This window comes from Gnatocerus cornutus, chromosome 3 (assembly GCF_029298725.1).
Source record: "Gnatocerus cornutus isolate USDA-ARS CGAHR chromosome 3, icGnaCorn1.1, whole genome shotgun sequence".
In the NCBI taxonomy this organism is placed as follows: Eukaryota; Metazoa; Arthropoda; class Insecta; order Coleoptera; family Tenebrionidae; genus Gnatocerus; species Gnatocerus cornutus.
The window spans coordinates 16,826,936-16,849,949 of record NC_142235.1 but is presented as its reverse complement, the minus strand read 5'-3'; the positions used below and the strand labels follow the sequence as shown (position 1 = coordinate 16,849,949).

Here is a 23,014-nt window from a genome sequence, read left to right as displayed (position 1 = left end):
TTTATTATTTTGTTCGAGTTCCTTATTGTCACCCAAAAATTTTACTCCGTTTTTAACTTCTTCAAATTGTTAATTCCAAACAACTAGAAGACCTTAAAAAGAACAAGAATACATTTCTTGTAAAACAATAATTCAAAAATAATAGTCTTGTTCTCATGTTATGATTAGTCGTTGTTAACCCATTAAAATAGGAAAATTTATGGTTTCAGTCATGAAGCTAATTTTATCGGTCTCAGATTCGAACTCATACCTATTTATATGTCAAGAGCAGAAAGATCGCTTGTGGGTGGAGTAGAAACTTAATTTATCCAACATTTCCACCACAAAAATCAATTTTTATCGCCGCCATTTTATCAAACATGTAAAATGGCGGCCACATCCGCGTGCTTTTTTATGACATCAATTTTGTGCTCCGTCGGCGGACAGCAGTGGCAATTCCAAAATCAAGGCCTACTTGACTCCCCCACCGAGAAAATTTTCGCCAACTCCGATCTTCCTATATTTTTTTTCAGGAAGATTTATAACGTCTTGTTTTCTTTGCCCACACATTTTTGTTCTGAAAGTCCGGAAATTTGTAATAAATATTTTTATGTCTGTCATATTTTATTTTTTAGAAGCACTTTTCATAATTTATGCACACATAAATTGGTAATAATAAAACAAACAAACATTTAGCTAGCTCATAAACACTACACCCATAAATTTAGTTATATTGTATTATTATTATTATTACTATTATTACGTAGACAACATCGTCAATTTGAAGTTGGCGCCGAAAGTCAAAAACCAAAAAACGAATCATATTAGTCTAACAATTTTCTCAACTGTTTTTTTAATTTCTTTTTTTTTTGAAAATGTTATTACCCCAAATCGCAACTTTTAATCCGATCGTTAATTATCGTGCACCGATAAAGTCGTTTCGTACTGTCAAATCTTCAATTGTCCGTCTTCTCACATTTTTTTTTCTGTTAAAACGGCCAAAATTCACTTTTCCGTCGCTCCAATCTAGAAAGCTCTTACCCGAAATTACCTGGTCGTAGTAGGCGTAGCAAATGGGTGGAGCTTCAACACGAGAACATCATCACTAGAAGTCATAATATTTAGAGTTAGTTCCAAGGAGTGCCTCGTGTAGTTTACATCACAATTCGTAGTCTTAGAATTTAGAGTTTTTTCCCGGCGGAATGTTCCAGTGAGTGGTGTTGAAGTGGTTCTTTGGATTTTCCATGAGGGAAATTTCGACTTTTCCGGGACTAGTGATCGTTTTGGGTTAAAGCAATGACTGTTACGGGAAATTTGGGCATTATGCACAGACACTGCTTTGGATATCCGTTTCAAGGTAGGAAAAAAACGGGAATTGGGAAAAATTTTGCCCCGAAATGACCAAATTCTGTCTAAACGCGTCTGGTGAAGTGGTACAGTTCCCGAAATCTTCCATTTGCCGTTTGGTGGTTGGTTTTCCACTGAGGACTCATTTATGCGTCGACATGAAGTCATTTCCAAGTTGTGTAATTCGATTTCGATCAATTAAAAGTCTTATAGTTCGTAGAAATCGATACTTTCAACTATTCAGAGTCTGAGCGACGGCTTTTCATCTCGCTCCAGACATTCTAATAGCCTTCATCGTTTGTTTTGTTGTCTTTTATGACTTTCGTGTTCATTTGTGTGCTTCTACTTTCTTTGTACTTTTTTCTTCTATTTGTTTTGACTTGGATTTAATGAAAAGGGCAAATGAGGATCTAATTCTGGGGGTTCTCTTGGCTTGAATTATTTTTTAAGACTTTTCGCTCTTGAAACATAAATAGCAACCCGACTCCAGATTGTAAAAGCCAACGTGCTTCATGGCTAAAGCCATAAATTACATTTTAACGTTTCAATAAGGTTCGACCGTATAAAAAAAAGTCCCTATAGTGTTTACAAGGCTATTAAGGTTTTGAAATCATTTTTCAATTATATGCTCTTTCATAAAAAGTATTCATTTTGTTTTGTTTTTATTTTGCTGGTCAAGTTGTAATTTTGTTTTTTCTTTGTCTTTTTGGAGAATCGCGAGTTTCGATTGTGCGCAAGCTGACGAATTCAAAAAATTGCAAAAATAGAGTGGAAATTATCCAAAGAAATTCTTTTATTTTCAAATTTTTAGGAGCAAATTTTGACGAATTTCTCAAAATTCACATTCTTATTCCAGAAGGTGGTAACTTAGCACAGTTATTAAACTATTTGCAAGTAGTAACACCTCCAAATTTTCGCATTTTGGAATCAAAATTGTCATTGTTATAAAATCTAGTAGAAAAAAAATGGAACTTTTTAGATACCACCAAAGAAAAAAAATCTAAAAATTCTATTTATTGTACTAAAATTTTGTAATTTAGCACAGTTGATGGATAGGTCTAAAGTATTAACGTTACACTGTTTTAGAACAAAAATTGCTAAAGTTATGGAATTTAATATAAAAGGGTTGAAATTTTCTGTTCGTCCTAAAGAAAAAATATCTAAAAAAATTATTTCTTGTTCTAAAATTTTGAAATTTTGCACACTTACTAAACAAGTCTATGTTAGTAACGCCCCCAAATTCTATTGTTTTACAATCAAAAATGGTAAAGTTACGGTATTTACTAGAAAACAGTTGAAAATTGTTGCTGTCTCAGTAAATAAAAATTTCTAAAAATTCATATTCTTGTCCTACAATTTTTAAAATTAGCACAGTTGTTAATCTAGTCGAAGGTAGAAACTCCTCCAAATTTTACTATTGTAATCTCAAAAGTGCCAAAGTTACAACATCTTATAGCACAAGGGTTGAAATTTTTTTGTTCGTAAAAAAAATAATCTAAAATATAAAGTTTTTGTTCTAAAATTTTGAAATTTTGTACAGTTATTAAACAAGTCTATGTTAGTAATGCCCCCAAATTCTATTGTTTTACAATAAAAAATGTCAAAGTTACGGAATTTACTAGAAAACGGTTAATTTTTTTTAGCTCGTTCAGAAAATAAAAATTTCTAAATATTCATATTCTTGTTCTAAAATTGTGAAATTTGGCACAGGTTATAAACTAATTGAAAATAGGAACGTCCCAAAATTTCGTTGTTTTAACATCAAAATTGCCAACTTTACAACATTTTATAGAAAATAATTGAAATTTTTTGTTTGTCCTAAAAAACTTTTTTTTTTATAAACTTCAGATTCTTGTTCTAAAATTTTGAAATTTAGCAGAGTTTTTAAACAAGTTTAAAGTAGTAACGTCTCTAAATATTACCATTTTGGGATCAAAATTGACAAATTTGGTAGAAAAAAGTTAGTTAATTTTTAGACGCCTTTAAAGAAAAAAAATCTTCTGTTTTTGTACTAAAATTCTGTGATGTAGCTCAGATGATGGATAAGTCTGAGACAATAACGCGGGCAAATTACATTGGTTTAGAGTAAAAGTTATGAAACGTTACAGAAAACGTTTGAAATTTTTTATTTGCCCTGAAAAAAAAATGCTAAATATTAGTATTCTTGTTCTAAAATTTTGACATTTAGCACAATTATTTACCAAGTTCAAAGTAGTAACGTCCCTTAATATTAGTATCAATTTTAGTATCAAAATTGACAAAGTTATGAAATTTGGTAGAAAAAAGTTGGAAATTTTTAAATGCCCCCAAAGAAAAAAAATTCTAAAAATTCTATTTTTTGTACTAAAATTTTGGAATTTAGCACACTTAACAACCAAGTCCAAAGTAGTAACAACTTCAAATTCCACTGCTGTACTATAATAATTATCAAAGTAATAAAATGCAAAAGAAAAATTTGGACATGTTTAGATCCCTTCGCAGATAAAAATGTGTAAAAATTCAATTTCTTTTGCTAAAATTTTGTAATTTAGCTCGGTAAATAACGAAGCCGGAAGTAGTAATTCCACCAAATTTTGCTGCTTTTGAATCAAAATTGGCAAAGCTAATTATTTTCACATTGAAACCACTACCCAAAAAAATATAAAATCATCTAATTTCGGAATTTCAGCGATGTTAATGTTTTCTGTTTAGAACCTTTAAATTGTTTGTTTAGTTTTTTGAAAACTTAAAATGGAAGTAATTAATTTTTTAAAACTATGATCACCTTGTAACCACTGAAATTTGTTTTTCAGCGCATGTTTCTCGTCCACTTCACCTTATCTCTTCCTACTTGCCCAATAAAACCTCAACGACACGTCAAAGTCGCACTTTCAATTTGATTTCCGCAAATAAAACCCGAAATCTTGTTAAGATAAGAAATTTCATTCATTGTTTTTAGTGCTGTCGCAAATAAACACTTTGTTAATTAAAGATCTTTAATTAAAAATGCGCACTTTATCCGCCTAGTCAAAAAAATGATTTTCTGCCCATTTCAGGTCAAGGTCGCGTGAACCAGCTTGGCGGCGTGTTTATCAACGGCCGCCCCCTGCCAAACCATATCCGACTGAAAATCGTGGAAATGGCAGCGAACGGAATCCGGCCCTGTGTTATTTCTCGGCAACTCCGGGTTTCCCATGGATGTGTCAGTAAAATCCTGAATAGATACCAAGTAAGTTGGAAATTTCTTTCGATTAATGGATTTCTAATCAAACATTATTGAAAGTGTTTAATTAAAATGGCACCATAATTCATTATTGTTTTATCGACTTTTAATTATGGATATGTGTAATGAATGTGACTAATATTTAGGTCAGACCATTATCACAGGTTGTAAAAATTTATGGGTTAGATTGGGTTTTATGGGCACGAGATTGGAGATGATTAAAAATGAAAATACGCTGATTTCAAATCAAAACGGTACACCGGACCGTTATTTATTAGTAACGATTCGAATATTCTATTGTTTGATTAATTGGACGAGGATTTGGGGCTCATTCACAAAACCGCAATTGCTGGAACTTTGAATTCGAAGGTTTTTATGGTCTGGTTGCAAATTTTGACACTTTCTGCACATCAATGGAGTTTCTCTAATAATTAAATTTGAGATCCAGGAAGACTTCCTCTTTTTTTTGTTAACATTTCTCTTTCCATTTTTATCCTTCCTGTCTTACAAACCAAATTGAATTTTCAGGTTTTTTCAGGTTTTATGTTAGTTTGAAAATTCTTTAATTCTGACGTACGCAGAAGTTTAAGAGCGGTCGCTACCCAGCCCGCTCTTCAGATTTCGGTTTCGCAGTGAGCTGTCACAAAAATGACCGGGCCAGAGCTTGGGTCTAATAACCGCCATAAAACAATCAGCTTAACATAATGAATTTTTCAAAGCAAATTGTAGAACCTAGAGATGCACTTTCTTATTTGTTTCTTTACCATTTAAAAATATCGGAATTTTTTATAAAGTAAAATGCATTTTATAAATTAAGGTGCGTCATATATTCGAGGTATATTATATATTTAATAATGAAAGAAGTGATCAAAACCGCGACTAACTGATTGAAGTAACATGAAGGCCCAAAATTGCCTAATTTATATTTTTTAAATTAAAAAAAATTCAAAATTAGTTGGAAAACAAATATGCGCCTTTTGTTCAAATGCTTACGGCTTATGGTTGATTAAGTTGAAGTGAAATTTTGAGTTTTAGTGGAAACTTTCGCTAACTCTTTTTTTTAATATATCTGTGATAAAAAAGTCTGTTTTAATTTTAAATTTTTGGGTGTTTTAAGGTGCCCAAGCTCTTAGTGTTCAGCCTAAGCCGGAGCCAGAAGTTTGAAAAATTTGTAAAAAAAAATTTCTTGCTCAAAAATTCTATAATTTAGGACAGAACACGTCTAAAGTGGTAAAGCCTCAAAATTTTACCACTTTAAAGTCAAAATTGCCAAAGTTCCGGAATTTATTAGAAAGTGGTTGAAATTTCTAGTTCGTCCTGAAAATGAAAATTTCTAAAAAATTATTATCTGGTTCTACAATTTTGCAGTTTAGAACAATTATTAAATTAGTCGACATTAAATACTCGTCTAAATTTTACTATTTTAGCATCTAAACTGACAAAGTTACATTTTATAGAAAATGGTTAAATTCTTTTGTTTGTCCTGAAAAAAAAATCTAAAAATTCGCATTCTTGTTCTAAAATTTTAATATTTTGCACAGTTAATTAAACCAGTCTAAAATAGTAACGCCTCCAAATTCCACTATTCTGCATTCAAAATTGACAAAGTTACGGAATTTAATAGAAATCTTTTGAATTTTTTGTTCGATCTAAAATGTCCATAAACTAGTATAGGCTAGTATAGTCTTTCGATCTAAAATTTTGCAATTTGACAGAGTTAATGAACGACCGAAATTTAGTATTTTCCCCAAATTTCATAGTTGTTGCTCTAAAATTACCAAAATGCCAAATTTGAGGGAAGGATTTCTCATAGTTCTGCTTCGCTTTGAAAATAAAAGTTTCTACAATTTGTGTCTTTTGATCTAAAAATTTGGAATTTTGTAGTTATTACACCAGTTAAAAATAGTAATGCCTCCAAATTCCACTGGTTTGCAATCAAAATTGACAAAGTTATGCAATTTAATAGAAAACTGTTGAATTGTTTATTCGTTCTAAAAATTAAGATTTCTAAAAATTCACATTATTGTTAGAAAATTTTGAAATCTAGTACAGTTAGTAAACTAGTCAAAAGTAAAAACTCCTGTAAGTTTTACTATTTAAGCTTCAAAATTGACAAAGTTACAACATTTTATAGAAAATGGTTGAAATTTTTTGTTTGTCCTAAAAAAAAATCTAAAAATTCGTATTCTTAATCTAAAATTTTGAATTTTTGTACAGTTATTAAACCAGTCTAAAATACTAACGCCTCCAAATTTCACCGTTCTGCGATCTAAATTGACAAAGTTACAGAATTTAATAGAAAACAGTAGAATTTTTTTGTTGGTTCTAAAAACAAAAATTTCCAAAAAATCACATTTTTGTTCAGGAATTTTGAAATTTAGCACAGTTACTAAAGTAGTTAAATGTAAAAACTCCTCTAAATTCTACTATTTATGCATCAAAATTGACAAAGTTACAACAATTTATAGAAAATGGTTGAAATTTTTTGTTTGGCTTGAAAAAAAATCTAAAAATTTGTATTTTTGTTCTAAAACTTTGAAATTTTGTACAGTTGATAAAATTTGTATTTAAATGTATATGGATTATCTTGATTTTTATCTGGGATAACTAGTCTAAATTAGTAACGTCTCCAAAATCCACTGTTCTGCAATCAAAATTGACAAAATTACAGAATTTAATAGAAAACTGTTGAATTTTTTGTTCGTTCTAAAAAAAAATTTCAAAAAATTCACATTCTTGTTAGAGAATTTTGTAATGTAGCACAGTTATTAAACTAGTCAAAAGTAAAAGCTCCTCTAAATTCCACTATTTAAGCATCAAAATTGACAAAGTTACAACATTTTATAGAATATGTTAAAAAAAAAATATTTGTCTAGAAAAAAATCTAAACATTTACATTTTTGATCTAAAATTTCGAAATTTTGAACAGTTATTATACCATGACCAATTAGTAACGCCTTCAAATTCCACTGTTCTACAATCAAAATTGACAAAGTTATGGGATTTAATAGAAAACTGTTGAATTTTTTATTTGTTCTATAAATAAAATTTTCTAAAAATTCACATTCTTGTCCAAAAAAATTCAAATTTGGCAGTCTTATTAAACTAGTCGAAAGTAAAAAAGCCTTCAAATTTTACTATCTAAGCATTAAAATTGACAAAGTAACAACATTTTATAGAAAATGGTTAAAATGTCCTGAAAAAAATCTAAAAATTTTTGTTCTAAAATTTTCAAATTTTGTAGTTATTAAGCCAGTCTAAAATAGTATCGCCTCTAAATTCCACTGTTCTGCAATCAAAATTAACAAAGTTACAGAGTTCAACAGAAATAGTTTTATAGTTGAATTTTATTTGTTCGTTCTAAAAATAAAAATTTCCAAAAATTAACATTCTTGTTCTAAAATTGTATAGTTTAGCACACTTTCGCCTTTTTTGCCACTTTTGAAAGTAGTAACGCCTTCGAATTCAACTATTTTAGAATCAAAATCGTATTATAAAAAAGTTGGATTTTTTAAACCGTTTCGAAAACAAAAATTTTTAAAAATTCTATTTCTCGTTCTAAAATATTGTAATTTAGCATGATAGGCATATTCAAGGTGTAACGTCGGTAATGTTTTTTTATTTCTAATAATAAAAATTTCTAAAAATTCTCTACCTAAGCGTTTTAATATGACAACCTGAGAAAGCCAAAAGTTTAAATCCTGCAAAACTAAAATTTCTTTTAAAAGAACTCTCTTCCCCGCTTTCGTAAGAATGACTCACCCTGTATATTCATTTAGAGAACATTCATAATAACAAAGTGAAACGAAAACGTCAAATCCTTTCCACAACGACCTTTCCACTTTGCAAAATCTCATTGTCCTCCTCGCACTTGTGCAAAACCAAACAAGCCACATATTCAAATTCCAATTACCCACATTCCTACTTTATCAACAATAATCCCCCGTCCTGCCCCACCTCCCCCTTCATCGTTAGAACCTGATAACAATCCTGTCACGCATCAAACAATTGCAGCCGCCTCCACAATCTAACAAGCATCATTTGCAGCAAATAGCAATCGCATAGTTTTCTTGTATTCTATTGTACACAGACTCGGAGTTACGAAACGTAAAATTGCCTTTTTTTTCCAGGAGACGGGTTCAATACGACCAGGAGTGATCGGCGGTTCAAAGCCCCGCGTCGCGACGCCTGAAGTCGAAAGCAGAATCGAGCAGTACAAACGGGAAAATCCCTCAATTTTCAGTTGGGAGATCCGGGATCGGCTGGTGAAAGAAGGAATCTGCGACAGGAGCACGGCGCCGAGCGTTTCCGCAATCTCCCGGCTCCTGCGGGGGAAAGGGGGAGAGTGCGACGGTGAGTACAATTTTTTTTGTTTTTTTTTTTTGTTTTTTTTTTTTCACTTAAAATTCGCATTTCGGCGGATTTTGCGCCCCCGCAGCGCTGTTATGACTCTGGAGATTTAGTGCCGACGTGACATTCACCCAAACTTATTATTTTCGTTGAAAGTTAATTGATTTTGACTTCCATAATCGAATTATGATTGCGTTCCACGTTTTACGGCGGACGGAAATTACCCATGATAAAATAAGATCAAGGGGGGCTGTCAACAAACCTCACATTCGTTCGATTTTTCTTGAACTTTCTCTTTTTTTTTCAATGAGAAGGCGATTTTTGTCGTCTATTGTTGCATCAGCTCTCATTTCCATTGATCGCTCTGGTGCTCAACTGTCACCATATCCGTCGAAGTAAAAAATACAGAGCTTGATTAAGCCCAAGTGCGATAGAACACTTTATAAACGCGCGATTTGGAAAAAAAATCTGAAATTTTTGTCTTTTGGTCTAAAATTCTGAAATTTAGTACTTTTTAAAAACAAATCTGGAGTGAAGAGTCCACCAAATTGCATTGCATTAACGTTAAAATTGTAGGATTTATGAAATTTTATAAGAAAAGTTTAAGATTTTGAGCCCGACTTGAAAAGTAAAAATTCTAAAATTTCTGTCTTTTGGTCAAAAATTCTAAAATTTAGTACACATTATAAACGCATCTGAACTGAAAAATCCACAAAATTTCATTGCTTTAACGTTAAAATTGTAAGATGTATAGAATTTAATAAGGAAAAGTTTGAATTCTGAGCCCGACTTGAAAAGTAAAAATTCTAAAATCTTTGTGTTTTGGTCTAAAATTCTATGTACACATTATAAACGCAATAAAGAGTCTACCAAATATCATTTCTTTCGCATAAAAATTGTAGGATTTATAGAATCTAACAAAAAAGTTTGGATTTTAAGTCCGACTTGGAAAGTAAAAATTCTAAAATTTGTGCGTTTTGGTATAAAATTCTGAAATTTAATACATTTTATAAACGCATCTAGAGTGGAGGGTCCACCAAATGTCATTGCTTTAACGTTAAAATTGTAGGATTTATAAAATTTAACAAAATAAGTTTGGATTTTAAGTCCGACTGGGAAGTCCATATTCTAAAATTGTTGTCTTTTGGTCAAAAATTCTAAAATTTAGTACACATTATAAACGCATCTGAACTGAAAAGTCCACCAAATTTCATTGCTTTAACATGAAAATTGTAAGATGTATAAAATTTAATAAGAAAAAGTTTGAATTTTGAGTCCGATTTGGAAAGTAAAAATTCTGAAATTTTTGTCTTTACCTTTAAAATTCTGAAATTGAATATACGCATTTAAAGTAAAGAGTTCACTAAATTTCATTGTTTTAACATTAAAATTGAAGGATGTATAGAATTTTATAAGAAAAGTTTGGATTTCGAGTCCGACTTGTAAAGTAAAAAATCTAAAATTTGTGTGTTTTGGTCTAAAGTTCTGAAATTTAGTACACCTCATAAACGCATCTTTAGTGTAAAGTCCCCTAAATTTAATTGCTTTAACGTTAAAATTGTAGGATTTATAAAATTTAACAAAATAAGTTTGAATTTTAAGCCCGACTTGGAAAGTAAAAATTCTAAAATTTGTATGTTTTGGTCTAAAATTCTGAAATTTAATACATTTTATAAACGCATCTGGAGTGGAGGGTTCACCAAATTTCATTCCTTTCACGTTAAAATTGTAGGATTTATAGAATCTAACAAAAAAGTTTGGAATTTTAAGTCCGACTTGGAAAGTAAAAAGTCTAACATTTTTGTGTTTTGGTCTAAAGTTCTGAAATTTAGTACCCATTATAAACAAATCTAAAGTAAAGAGTTGATGAAATTTTATTGCCTTAATTTTAAAATTGTAGACTTTATAAAATTTTATAAGAAAAAGTTTGGATTTTGAGTCCGACTTAAAAGTAAAAATTCTAAAATTTGTGTGTTTTGGTCTAAAATTCTGAAATTTAATACATTTCATAAACGCATCTAGAGTGGAGGGTCCACCAAATTTAATTGCTTTAACGTTAAAATTGTAGGATTTATAAAATTTAACAAAATAAGTTTGGATTTTAAGTCCGACTTAAATATTCTAAAATTGTTGTCTTTTGGTCAAAAATTCTAAAATTTAGTACACATTGTAAACGCATCTAAAGTGAAAACTTTACCTAATTTTATTGCTTTAACGTTAAAATTGTGGGGTTTATAGAATTTAATAAGAAAAAAAATGAAGAATCCGACTTGGAAAGTAAAAATTTAAAAATCTTTGTCCATTGCTATAAAATTTTAAAAATCACATTATAAACGAACCTGAACTGAAAAGTCCACTAAATTTCATTGATTTAACGTTAAAATTGTAGGATTTATAGTATTTAATAAAAAAGTTTATATTTTAAGTCCATCTTGGAAAGTACAAATTCTGAAATTTTTGTTTTTGGGTCTAAAATTCTGAAATTTAGTACACATCTGAAATGTATAGTCCACAAAATTTCATTGCTTTAGGTAATATTAAAATTGTATGATTTATAGAATTTAAAAAGAAAAAGTTTGGATTTTGAGTCGACTTGGAAGAAAAAAAATTCTAAAAATTATTATTATTCTAAAATTCTTGTTTCTTGTTTTAAAATTTTTAAACTTGGTGCAGTTAATAGCCGGGTTAAAAGTAACATCTCCTCTAAATTTCATTGCTTTGACATTAAAATTACCAAAGTTACTGAATTTAAATAAAAATATTGAAAATGTCCGAATCCTTCCAAATCAAATTTTCTAGATACTATATTTCTTGTTCTAAAATTTCGAAATTAGGCAAAATTAACATTCGGCTTCAAAGTAATAAAGCCTTTAAATTCGCTTGTTTTACAATCAAAATTACCAAAGTAACGGAATTTAATAGAAAACAGATGAATTTTTTGTCTGTTCTAAAAATAAAAACTTCTAAAATGATAAATTCTTGTTCGAAAATTTTATAATTTCACACACTTATTAAACTAGTCAGAATTAGTACTCCAGCCAAATTCTACAGTTTTAGAATCAAACCCGCCAAAGGTTTGAACTAGAATATAAAAAATCCAGAGCTTGATTAAGCCCAAGTGCGATATGTCGCTTCTATTTCCAGCGCAAAGGTGAGAAGTTTGCCAACATCAAAACTGATTGGATGTCTCGAAAAAATCCCTTCAACAATTTGTTACGTCATCGGATATCTATTAAAACGTTCTTTCAGTTTCGCCGCCTCTGAAACTCGATCTCTGTTTTTTTTCCTCTCCAAACACGTCGTCGCGATAATTAGAAACGCAAGGAAAGAAACAGATTCATCCCCAATTGAAACGTTCAAGGGCAAGGTTGTAATCACGATTTCAATTTGCTGTAATGACGTTAATTACCGCGTCGTTACCCAATCCAGCTGAGCGTGGCGCGGATTTAACATAATCATTTGTTAGTTTTAATTTTTAGTTTAATTGGATGTAGGGGAGAGTGGGAGATAACGAGGACCACCGCGATTTCGTCGATTCGGAGTCAATCGAGCGTTTTATTTTAATATTATCTATTGTTTGGTAGAGTGTGAATAATTGCTGGATACTGAAGTATGACAGGATTCAAGATGGTGGAGAGGAAGATGGCGAAGAGACGCTTCAGAGATCATGAAAAAATAACTGTTTTCCCGGTTCTACCTCTACCTGAAATGGGTGAAAAGTTTTTATGGAACGCGGCAAGCACGCCCCTAATAACCATAATAAACACGTTGTAAATGAAATTGTGCCTTTTGACAAATCGGTGGATATTTATTACCCACTGGTTGATTATTATGCTAATTTTTTTCGAGAATGCAGAGATTTATCTGTTTATTGGGTTCTTTGTGGAGCTGTCTTCGGGGAAAGTGACACGATTCGGGTCTTTGTCACCAAACTTGTAATTTATGGAATGGAAACTTAATTACGATTAAATTATAATTCTGCATTAAATTAATTGAAAGTCCGGTTTTAGTGGTTTTCAATTTCTATGGGTTTTTCGTGTTGTCATTTCTAAATTCTATTGTTTTAGCATCAAAAGTATTAATAAAGTGATAAATTTTACTAAAATGGTTGGAATTTTCAGTTCGTCCTGAAAAAAATTCTAAAAATTTAAATTCTTGTTCTAAAATTAAAAAATTTAAGGCAGTTATTAAACAAGCCTAGACTAGTAACGCCTCCAAATTCCACTAATCTATAATCTAAATTGCCAAAGTTACTAAATTTATTAGGAATCGGTAGAAATTTCTTGTTCGTCCGGAGAAAAAATATCTAAAAATTGAGGTTTTCGTTATAAAATTTTGAAATCATTATTGTCGAATATATCAATGCCTTCAAATTCTAATGTTTTAGCGTAAAGATTGCCAAAGTTACAAAATTTTATAAAAATAGGTTGGAATTTTTCGTTCGTCCTGAATAAAAAAATTCTTAAAATTTGCATTATTTCTCAAATTTGTTTCTAAATTTTGCGCAATAATAAAACAGGGGTAAGTTACTAACGCCTTCAAGTTCTACTATTCTACCATTAACATTCACAAAGTTACGGAATTTAATAGAAAACAGTTGAATATTTGTTTCTTCTAAATCAAATTTTCTAGAATTCTTATTTCTTGTTCTAAAATTTTAAAACTTGGCATAAACAACAGTTGAGTTAAAATCAGTATCTCCTCCAAATTTGATTCTTTTAGCGTTTAAATTACCAAAGTTACTAAATTTAGAATTTTGTATAGAATTTAATAAGGAAAAGTTTGAATTTTGAGCCCGACTTGAAAAGTAAAAATTCTAAAATCTTTGTGTTTTGGTCTAAAATTTTAAAATTTTGTACACATTATAAACGCAATAAAGAGAGAGTCTACCAAATTTCATTTCTTTCGCATAAAAATTGTAGGATTTATAGAATTTAACAAAAAAAGTTTGGATTTTAAGTCCGACTTGGAAAGTAAAAATTCTAAAATTTGTGTGTTTTGGTCTAAAATTCTGAAATTTAATACATTTTTTAAACGCATCTAGAGTGGAGGGTCCACCAAATTTCATTGCTTTAACGTTAAAATTGTAGGATTTATAAAATTTAACAAAATAAGTTTGGATTTTAAGTCCGACTTGGGAAGCCCATATTCTAAAATATTTGTCTTTTGGTCAAAAATTCTAAAATTTAGTACACATTATAAACGCATCTGAACTGAAAAGTCCACCAAATTTCATTGCTTTAACACGAAAATTGTAAGATGTATAGAATTTAATAAGAAAAAGTTTGAATTTTGAGTCCGATTTGGAAAGTAAAAATTCTAAAATTTTTGTCTTTACCTTTAAAATTCTGAAATTGAATATACGCATGTAAAGTAAAGAGTTCACTAAATTTCATTGTTTTAACATTAAAATTGAAGGATGTATAGAATTTTATAAGAAAAGTTTGGATTTCGAGTCCGACTTGGAAAGTAAAAAATCTAAAATTTGTGTGTTTTGGTCTAAAGTTCTAAAATTTAGTACACCTCATAAACGCATCTTTAGTGTAAAGTCCCCTAAATTTAATTGCTTTAACGTTAAAATTGTAGGATTTATAAAATTTAACAAAATAAGTTTGAATTTCAAGCCCGACTTGGAAAGTAAAAATTCTAAAATTTGTATGTTTTGGTCTAAAATTCTGAAATTTAATACATTTTATAAACGCATCTAGAGTGGAGGGTTCACCAAATTTCATTCCTTTCACGTTAAAATTGTAGGATTTATAGAATCTAACAAAAAAGTTTGGAATTTTAAGTCCGACTTGGAAAGTAAAAACATTTTTGTCTTTTGGTCTAAAGTTCTGAAATTTAGTACCCATTATAAACAAATCTAAAGTGAAGAGTTGATGAAATTTTATTGCCTTAACCTTAAAATTGTAGGCTTTATAAAATTTTATAAGAAAAAGTTTGGATTTTGACGCCGACTTAAAAGTAAAAATGTCTAAAAATTGAGGTTTTCGTTCTAAAATTTTGAAATCATTATTGTCGAATATATCAATGCCTTCAAATTCTAATGTTTTAGCGTAAAGATTGCCAAAGTTACAAAATTTTATAAAAATAGGTTGGAATTTTTCGTTCGTCATGAATAAAAAAATTCTTAAAATTTGCATTCTTTCTCAATTTTTTTTCTAAATTTTGCGCAATAATTAAACAGGTGTAAGTTACTAACGGCTTCAAGTTCTACTATTCTACCATTAACATTCACAAAGTTACGGAATTTAATAGAAAACAGTTGAATATTTGTTCCTTCTAAATCAAATTTTCTAGAATTCTTATTTCTTGTTCTAAAATTTTAAAATTTGGCATAAACAACAGTTGAGTTAAAATCAGTATCTCCTCCAAATTTGATTCTTTTAGCGTTTAAATTACCAAAGTTACTAAATTTAATAAAAAAAATTGAAAATGTTGAAATTCTTCCAAATTAAAATTTCTAAAATTCTTATTTCTTGCTCCAAAATTTCTAAATTTTGGCACAGCTAATAGTCGACTTAAAAGTAGTGTCTGCTCCAAATTTGACTACTTTAACATTAAAATTGCCGAAGTTACAAAACTTAATAAAAAACTAGGTGGCCCTCGGAATTCTGTAGACTTGCTTTTTTCGTGGACCTCGCTTTTCCGTGGCGTTGGATATTAATTTGAGATTGCTTATTTGTTAGATTATGAAACAAAAAAGGCGAGTTTTACAGAATTCCGAGGGCCACCTTGTTAATTGTATTTTGTCATTTAACATTTAGCAAAGAAAGTTTTAAAATAACTTCATATTTTGTGTTTTTTGATTTTTGAAACTCTGATACAAATAATTACGCATGGCAAAATGAAGAATTTTCTGAAAATTTTAGAAAAAAAAACAGACTTAAAGGTTTAAAAAAAATAACCAACGGGCATCGCTATTTAAAATTTAACAGTACTACGCAGAACATTCATAAATCAGACAGACTGCCTGCGCCTTTAATGGTTTCTAAGTCCATTGCAAATTCTATTACAATGAAAGAAGAAAAAATATGACACACGGTGTAGTCTCTCATTTAGGCACCACGTCATATCAAGAAAAAAAGATATAACAGAATCTCATTAAATTCATTAATTCGCAAATAAACATTGCATTCCAATAATCCCCGATAATAAGAATTATTATTCACACAGGGTGTTTGAGATTTTCGCTGCCATATTTGAAACGGACATACAGAAAAATGGCCGAGTCAAAAAAAAAATTGAGATTTCAACAATAACTATTAAATGGGCTACAATAATAATTCATATTTTGGAACTCATTGCTTGGAAACGAACTATTTGTTTAAATTTATTCATTCATAAATTGATATTGACCAGAGGCTCAGTCCACCTGATTTCCTCGCTGACTGTCTTGTAATTTCGTCTAACTTCCCCTTGATATCTTAATGTTTTAATATCTTAATGATTTTTCCTTATTGTCTAGTGATTTCTCATTGATGACATGACTTGTCAGAGGTTAATACTTTTCAAAACTGGCATACACTTAACTTCCTCTTATTTCCTCGCTAATTTCCCCTGATTTCCTTTATATTTCGTCTAACTTTCCCTGGTTTCCTATTGATTGCTCCTGATAGTACTAATGTTTTTCCAACAATTTCGTCTAAATTTTATTGATTTTTTTTATTTCGTCTAAGTTTCCATGATTTCGTAACGAATTCCTCTGATTCATAATGATTTACTAAGACTGATCCACTGATTTCCCAGGAACTTAGAAGTCAAAGAAGTCTTAGAAGTCAAATTTTTCAAAAATGGCATACGCCAAACTTCCCTTAATTTCTTTGTATTTATTTTTGTCTAACTTCCTCGGATTTTTTGTAATTTCGTCCAAATTTCACTGATTTTCTTATGACTTTATCTAACTTCTCTTGATATCCTAGTGATTTCCTCTGATTTCCTTTTGATTGGCCTCTGATGTTCTAATATTTTCCCCTGATTTTTTAGTTATTTCGCCTAACTTCCCTTGATCTAGTTATTTCCTCTTATCCTATTGATTGACCCTAATTTTCAAGTGATTTCTCATTAATTTTCCTGATTCTCTCGTGATTTTTCTGGGAGGTTAACCTCTCGGGTATCGTTGTTTGCAAAAAAGGTTTATTTGCGCTCTTTATTAAACTCATGCAATTACACAATAGATTCTTAGTTTTTAAAGAAAAACTGCTGTTGATAATTTTTGTTTATGACGTCAGTTCAATTCATGGAATTCCACGGTAATTAAGGCGATTTCTGAGTTAGTGTCCGCTAAGTCATAAAATGGTTGGGACCCATGACAGGTCCCATAGCTTCTCAAACGCAAAACCGACAGCAAAAAATTGAACAAATTTTGTAACTTCAATTATCCCCGATAACATCATTGCTACTTCAATATTCTATTTATTTTTTATTATTTTATTTCTATGTTTAAATGAAAATGTACGCAGAAGGCGAATTCTGTTATTCTTGACAACCTTTTTTGGATAAGTTATGTTACTGCTGTTCTATTATCGATGCCGTTTTGGTGGTTTGTTGTTTTCCTTTTCCAACCCCTGTTATCATAAGTTATGAACGAAGATGAAGAACACTTAGTCGAGAGTCGTACCCGTACCACATTCACAAAAGAAAATCGTAAGTCGGGTAAATAGGATGTGATTATTATTGATTTACAGCAGCCCCATTTTATGGCTTAGAGGACACCAACTCAGAAATTGCCTGTACCTTCCAAAATATTCTTTTTTTACCGAAATAAGGACCCAAAGAACTCATTTAGCCCATCCAAAGCAAATACTTGTACCCGAAACATGCGTAAAAAATCTATTTTCTTGTAAATCGAGAGTAATCTTTCGTAATTAATTAATGTCAAATTATGTTTTTTTCAGAGCTCGGACTAATTTTAATAAGTGGAGTTTCTTTCGAAGAAAAGAAGCCGCTACCGTAAACTATATTTTATGTATTTAAACATTTTGTATAAACATCGTATAATTGTAGATGTGCGGTTTGGGGTTTGTTCAAGGGTTCTGTTTTTTTTTTTGTTGAACTACAATAAAACGACCATCAAGATGGTCAGTTTTTTCTTGTGAGAAAGGGTGTGGAGTGATGTCGATACTTGTCGTAAATAACAAAACTAATTAAGAATTATGTAGTGTGATAGTTTACTCTTTTTGTATAATGAGTACCCCAATTAAGCCATACATACCTACTTGCATTTTTAGTCTCCCTAATATCTACCGCTTTAGAACGATTAAAAATCGGCCGAATCGTAAATAGTACTTACGTTTTGGGGTATTTTATGTCAACGATTTTTTTTAAACTACAATAAAACGACTATCAGGACGTCCGGTCGCATTCTTTATATAGGTTTCGCATTCTTTACCTCTTGTTAATTTATTGTTTTCTTGGAGTTCATATTTGTTTATCGGTTTATTCGTAATGAACATTATTTTATTCGATCGTACATCATTAATTCTATTAGTTCCTCCCAAATTACTACAGATCCCGCGAAAGAATAGAACAACATTCGAAGCTCGGCTATGAACTTCTAGTTGTCGGTACCAAATAATGATTTTATGGGTTAATTGGGGTAGAGTCACTACCCAATAGGACAAAACCACTAAATAGCAGATTCTAAAACTTTCTCATTGTGAAAGACATCGGTAAAATTCGCTTAATTTGTTTAATCGGGCATTCGGGCAATATTTGAAGCTCCGCTGTCAAGTTACAGTTGCAGCAGGTACCAAATAGTGATTTTATGGCTTAATTGCAGTACTCACTATACAAAAGCATTAAACGGGTAAATTAGCAGATTCTTAAATTTTCTTATCTTTTACATCTTTTATGTAATGAGTTCCCGCAATTACGCCTAACACACTTGCATTTTTTGTCTCTCTAATATCTACTGCCGCCGAACGATTAAAAATCGACCGAGTCGTAATAAAATTCGATACTCGTCGCGTTCATTTCATTTATCTGTTGTACTTTTGCATAATTACCCCTAAAAAGAGCCTGTTAGATACTTGGTATTTATGCAAATTTTTTATGCAGAGTGTCAACAAATGTTTGTCCATCAAATGATATCTGTGATTAAACAGTTAATTCGCGCTTGTAAAGAGGAGTTCCGAAACATGCTTCCAGATTTTCAAGTGTAAGTTTCGCGCATACATACCGAAAACACACCTTGATGGTCAAAGAGATCCTGTATTAAAAATAAGCCGAACTCGATTAAAGAAATCAATCTCTGCTAATGTTTTCTTGGTTGCTCGGATCGATTTAAATAAGTGCCGAGACAAAAAAAACCGCTACCGTATATGTTGTGTATACAAAAAATCAGACCCTTTTCTGAAATGTTTACTGCCTCTCTCGACTTAATGGTTATGGTTTTGTCCCCACGAACATTAAAGCATTTTAAAACATCTACCACGTCAGCAAAGCCGGACGAACGAAAACGATTTTTAAAAATTTATTTCTCGAAAACCAAACGGCCGAAAAGGACGAAAACCGGCCACTTTGTTAGTTTGGAAACTCGTCGATTTTTCTAGCGGAGCAAAAAGAGCGAGAATGGTACGGTTCGGGAGGAGATAATTTTGAAAGTACGTACACCGTCGAACTCGAACATCTCAACTTTTAGAGTGAGGGTTACCCTACACGTTTTAGTATAGAGTTAATGTTGAAATGTCTAAATTCTTCCAAATCAAATTTTTTAAAATTCTGATTTCTTGTTATAAAATTATGAAATTTGGCATAGCCAGCAGTTAAATGCAGAATCTCTTCCAAATTTGATTGTTTAGCATTAAAATTACCGAACTTACAAAATTTAATAAAAAAATGTTGAAAATGTCGAAATTTTTCTAAATCAAATTTTCTAAAATTCTTATTTCTTGTTCTAAAATTTCGAAATTTGATACACCTAATAGTCGGCTTAAAACTAATGTTTCCTCCAAATTTGACTATTTTAGAATTAAAATTACCAAAGTAACGAAATTTAACAAAAATTCTGGAAGTTTTTGGATCGGTTCAAACTGAGAATTTCTGAAATCTTTGTTTCTTGTTCTAAAATTTTGAAACTTCGTTCAGTTAATAGCCGGATTAAAAGTAATATCTCCTCTAAATTTCAATGTTTTACCATTAAAATTGCCAAAGTTACGAAATTTAATTACGAAAAAAAATTCTCCGTTCTAAAAGCAAAATTTTCTAAAAATTCAAATTTTTGTTCTAAATTTTATAAATCAACACACTTTTAAAACTAGCAAAAATTAGTACCGCATCCAAATTCTACTGTTCAAGATCAACACCGCCAAAGATTTGTAATTGAATACAAAATCAACAGAAATTTTTAAACCATCCTGAAGACAAAAATTTATAAAAATTCAATTTCTCTTGCTACAACGATGTAATTTAGCACAGTTGTTAGACAAGTCTAAAGTAGTAACGCCGCCAAATTTCACAGTTTTAAAGCTAAAATTGTCAAAGTTACGGAATTAATAGAAAACGGTTGAAATTTCTTCTTCATCCTGAAAAAAAAATGTAAAAATTCAGATTTTTGTTCTAAAATTTTGAAATTTAGCCCAGTTGTCAAACAAGCCAATAAGCCTTAGCTAGTAAATGCTCGAATTTCCACTGTTTTACAATCAAAATTGCGAAATCTACGGAATTTAATAGTTTTTCCCGGATTCTCGCTATAAATTTTTTACTTTCCGTATCTTTTGCGTTCTTTACTTTTTTCTTTCTTTCTCATACTTTTTTTGTCCAAACAAAGCGCAAACCCCGATAATCCCCGCCGACAAGACGTCATTTTCATCATAACAACATTATTTCTCTATAAAACATGAAATCTTCGCCGCCCCTTTCATACCACCATCTAAATATAGCCCCCATTGTAGTCTTACAGGTGCACAAATCGATAAGAAACTAACCCGAAACTCGCACATTTTCTTCATTCCCATCGAAATTACCGCAACAATGAAAAATCACCAAAACCAGCCCCCGCCTCCACCCAAAAAAATCTCATTATTTTTTCTTCAAATTAGGTGAAACGGCCTTAATAATGACAACAATGGAAATAAAGACCACCTGTAGATAAAACACATGCCGACGTTAAAAAACCCATAAATCTTCCTCTCGCGTTAAAAATGAGTTTTTTCGGGGCCGCAAAAGTCCACGGGTGCTTCGGCGCGATGAGATTCTTTTAATTTATTATGTGGAGTGCATCGGGGAATATAATTATTATTAATAGAGGGGAATGTCATGATAATGATAACGGGCAATTTCGCGTTTAGTGTAACTAATCTGACGACAATAACACCCCAATTTTCGTGTCATGTGGTGTGAAGGGGCTTCCGGTCCGAAAATTGGGATGGCTGGAGGGTCGAATGACCTTTGAGCGCTCACTTAACCTTACAAGAAATCACCATTACAACACGGAAAGAAAGAAAAAATTTATTAGTTTAGACTGCAGTCCGCGCTGCTCTGTTTAGACTGCGGTCCGCCTTGCTTCATATAAGACAACATCATCGCACGAGCGCAACTAATTTTATTCATAAGTTGGTACAACTGTCGTTCTTCTTCCAGACAAATCAACGGACAACGAAGGCGTGTCTGACTGTGACAGCGAGCCGGGGATTCCCTTGAAAAGGAAACAGCGCCGCTCCCGCACCACCTTCACCGCCCACCAGCTCGACGAGCTGGAAAAAGCGTTCGAACGCACCCAATACCCCGACATTTACACCAGAGAGGAACTGGCCCAAAGAACCAAGCTCACGGAAGCCCGGATCCAGGTCTGGTTCAGTAACCGTAGGGCCCGCTTACGCAAACAAATCACTTCGGCGGCGACGCCACTGGTTCGCAGTTACGTCGCGGTATCGAACCCCGCTGATCGATACCCATCGATGAACGAGGACGCGTTTAATTCCGTCGCGACGCCGGCGCCGGGTTCTGGTAAGATTTGATTGGTCTTAATTGATGTTGGTTAATTGTGTTTTGTAGTTATGACGGAGTTGTACCCCAGTCCAGTGCCGGGGCACTCCACCCCGCCGAATTTACCTCTGGGGGCGCATAATATCCCGCATAATCCGTACCCGTCGCATTCGATTTACCCGTCGTCGAATCTTATGCAAATTTCTCAGCCGATGGCGCCACCGACTACTCTCTCCAATCTTCAGCCGAGTTCGCCTTTGAATAATATTCAGAATCTGAGTCAGAGTGGGATCACCAGTTATAATAAAGACAGTAATGATAACAACGTTTCGAGCGCTGTTACCAGTCAGCATCAGGGATATGGTGGCAACACTGTGACTATTCTTGGACCAAATAGTGGTAAGTCCTCCACTACTTTGCCTAAAACGCCATCTAAGTCTTGATTGTAGGAAATAGCAACAGCAACGAATCTCCCTGCGCTGATAACTCGTCTACGAACAACAATATCCAATGGGGGATGCCTCCATCTCAAATCGCCAGAAACCCGAGTCCTAGCAACCCCAGTTTGAGCCAATTAGGACAACCTTTGAGCCAAAGTTTCAGTGCGTTTGGACAAAATAGTATTGATAACTCGGGGCTTCATTATGCAACTCATAATTCACCGAAGAGTTTCGGTCATCAACCTTATTATGGGTGGTTTTGATGGTCTACCAAATGTACATATTTTAGTTTTCCAGTGACTTTTTTCTTGCATTGTGGACTTTTAATTTTGTTTAGTTGTGTATTGTGCACCGTTTTGGAGGGCAGTCAGGAGATAAAACCAAATGGTTTTTTGATCAAATCAATTCACATTACCCACCGTAAATTATTTAAGGTTAAGTAAGATATGGATTTTAGATTTTAAGTTATTTTTCATCGTATTTTACCTAAATATGTTTGCATTGCTTTGTATTATATTGTGAATAAACGTAAAGTTGAAAGATTTATTTTCATAGTTGGATTGGAGATTAGCTTTTTGTTAAGTATTTTTTTATTTTTTGCGCACGACTGCAAATTGTAATGACGTAGTTATGTAGCCATGCAGTAAAAAAAGTTAATATATCGGACCGGTAAATTCCGTAATTTCAGGGTTTCATTCATTTGGACTTAAACTTCAATATCCGAAACTTTGATCGCTTCTAATTCCTTTATTTAGAGACGTACGTT

At 31.8% G+C, this 23,014-nt stretch overlaps 1 protein-coding gene across 1 annotated transcript; it reads left to right on the top strand.

The window, feature by feature from the left end:
* Window positions 1–1,066: 1,066 nt before the first annotated feature.
* On the top strand, window positions 1,067–22,792 carry LOC148177623 (segmentation protein paired-like). The gene is made up of 6 exons (XM_088032594.1): window positions 1,067–1,336; window positions 4,362–4,534; window positions 8,659–8,881; window positions 21,464–21,829; window positions 21,878–22,207; window positions 22,258–22,792. The coding sequence occupies exons 1-6, from the start codon at window positions 1,276–1,278 to the stop codon at window positions 22,509–22,511; spliced, it is 1,407 nt and encodes a 468-aa protein (XP_087888720.1). The 5' UTR covers window positions 1,067–1,275; the 3' UTR covers window positions 22,512–22,792.
* The last annotated feature ends 222 nt before the right edge of the window (window positions 22,793–23,014 follow it).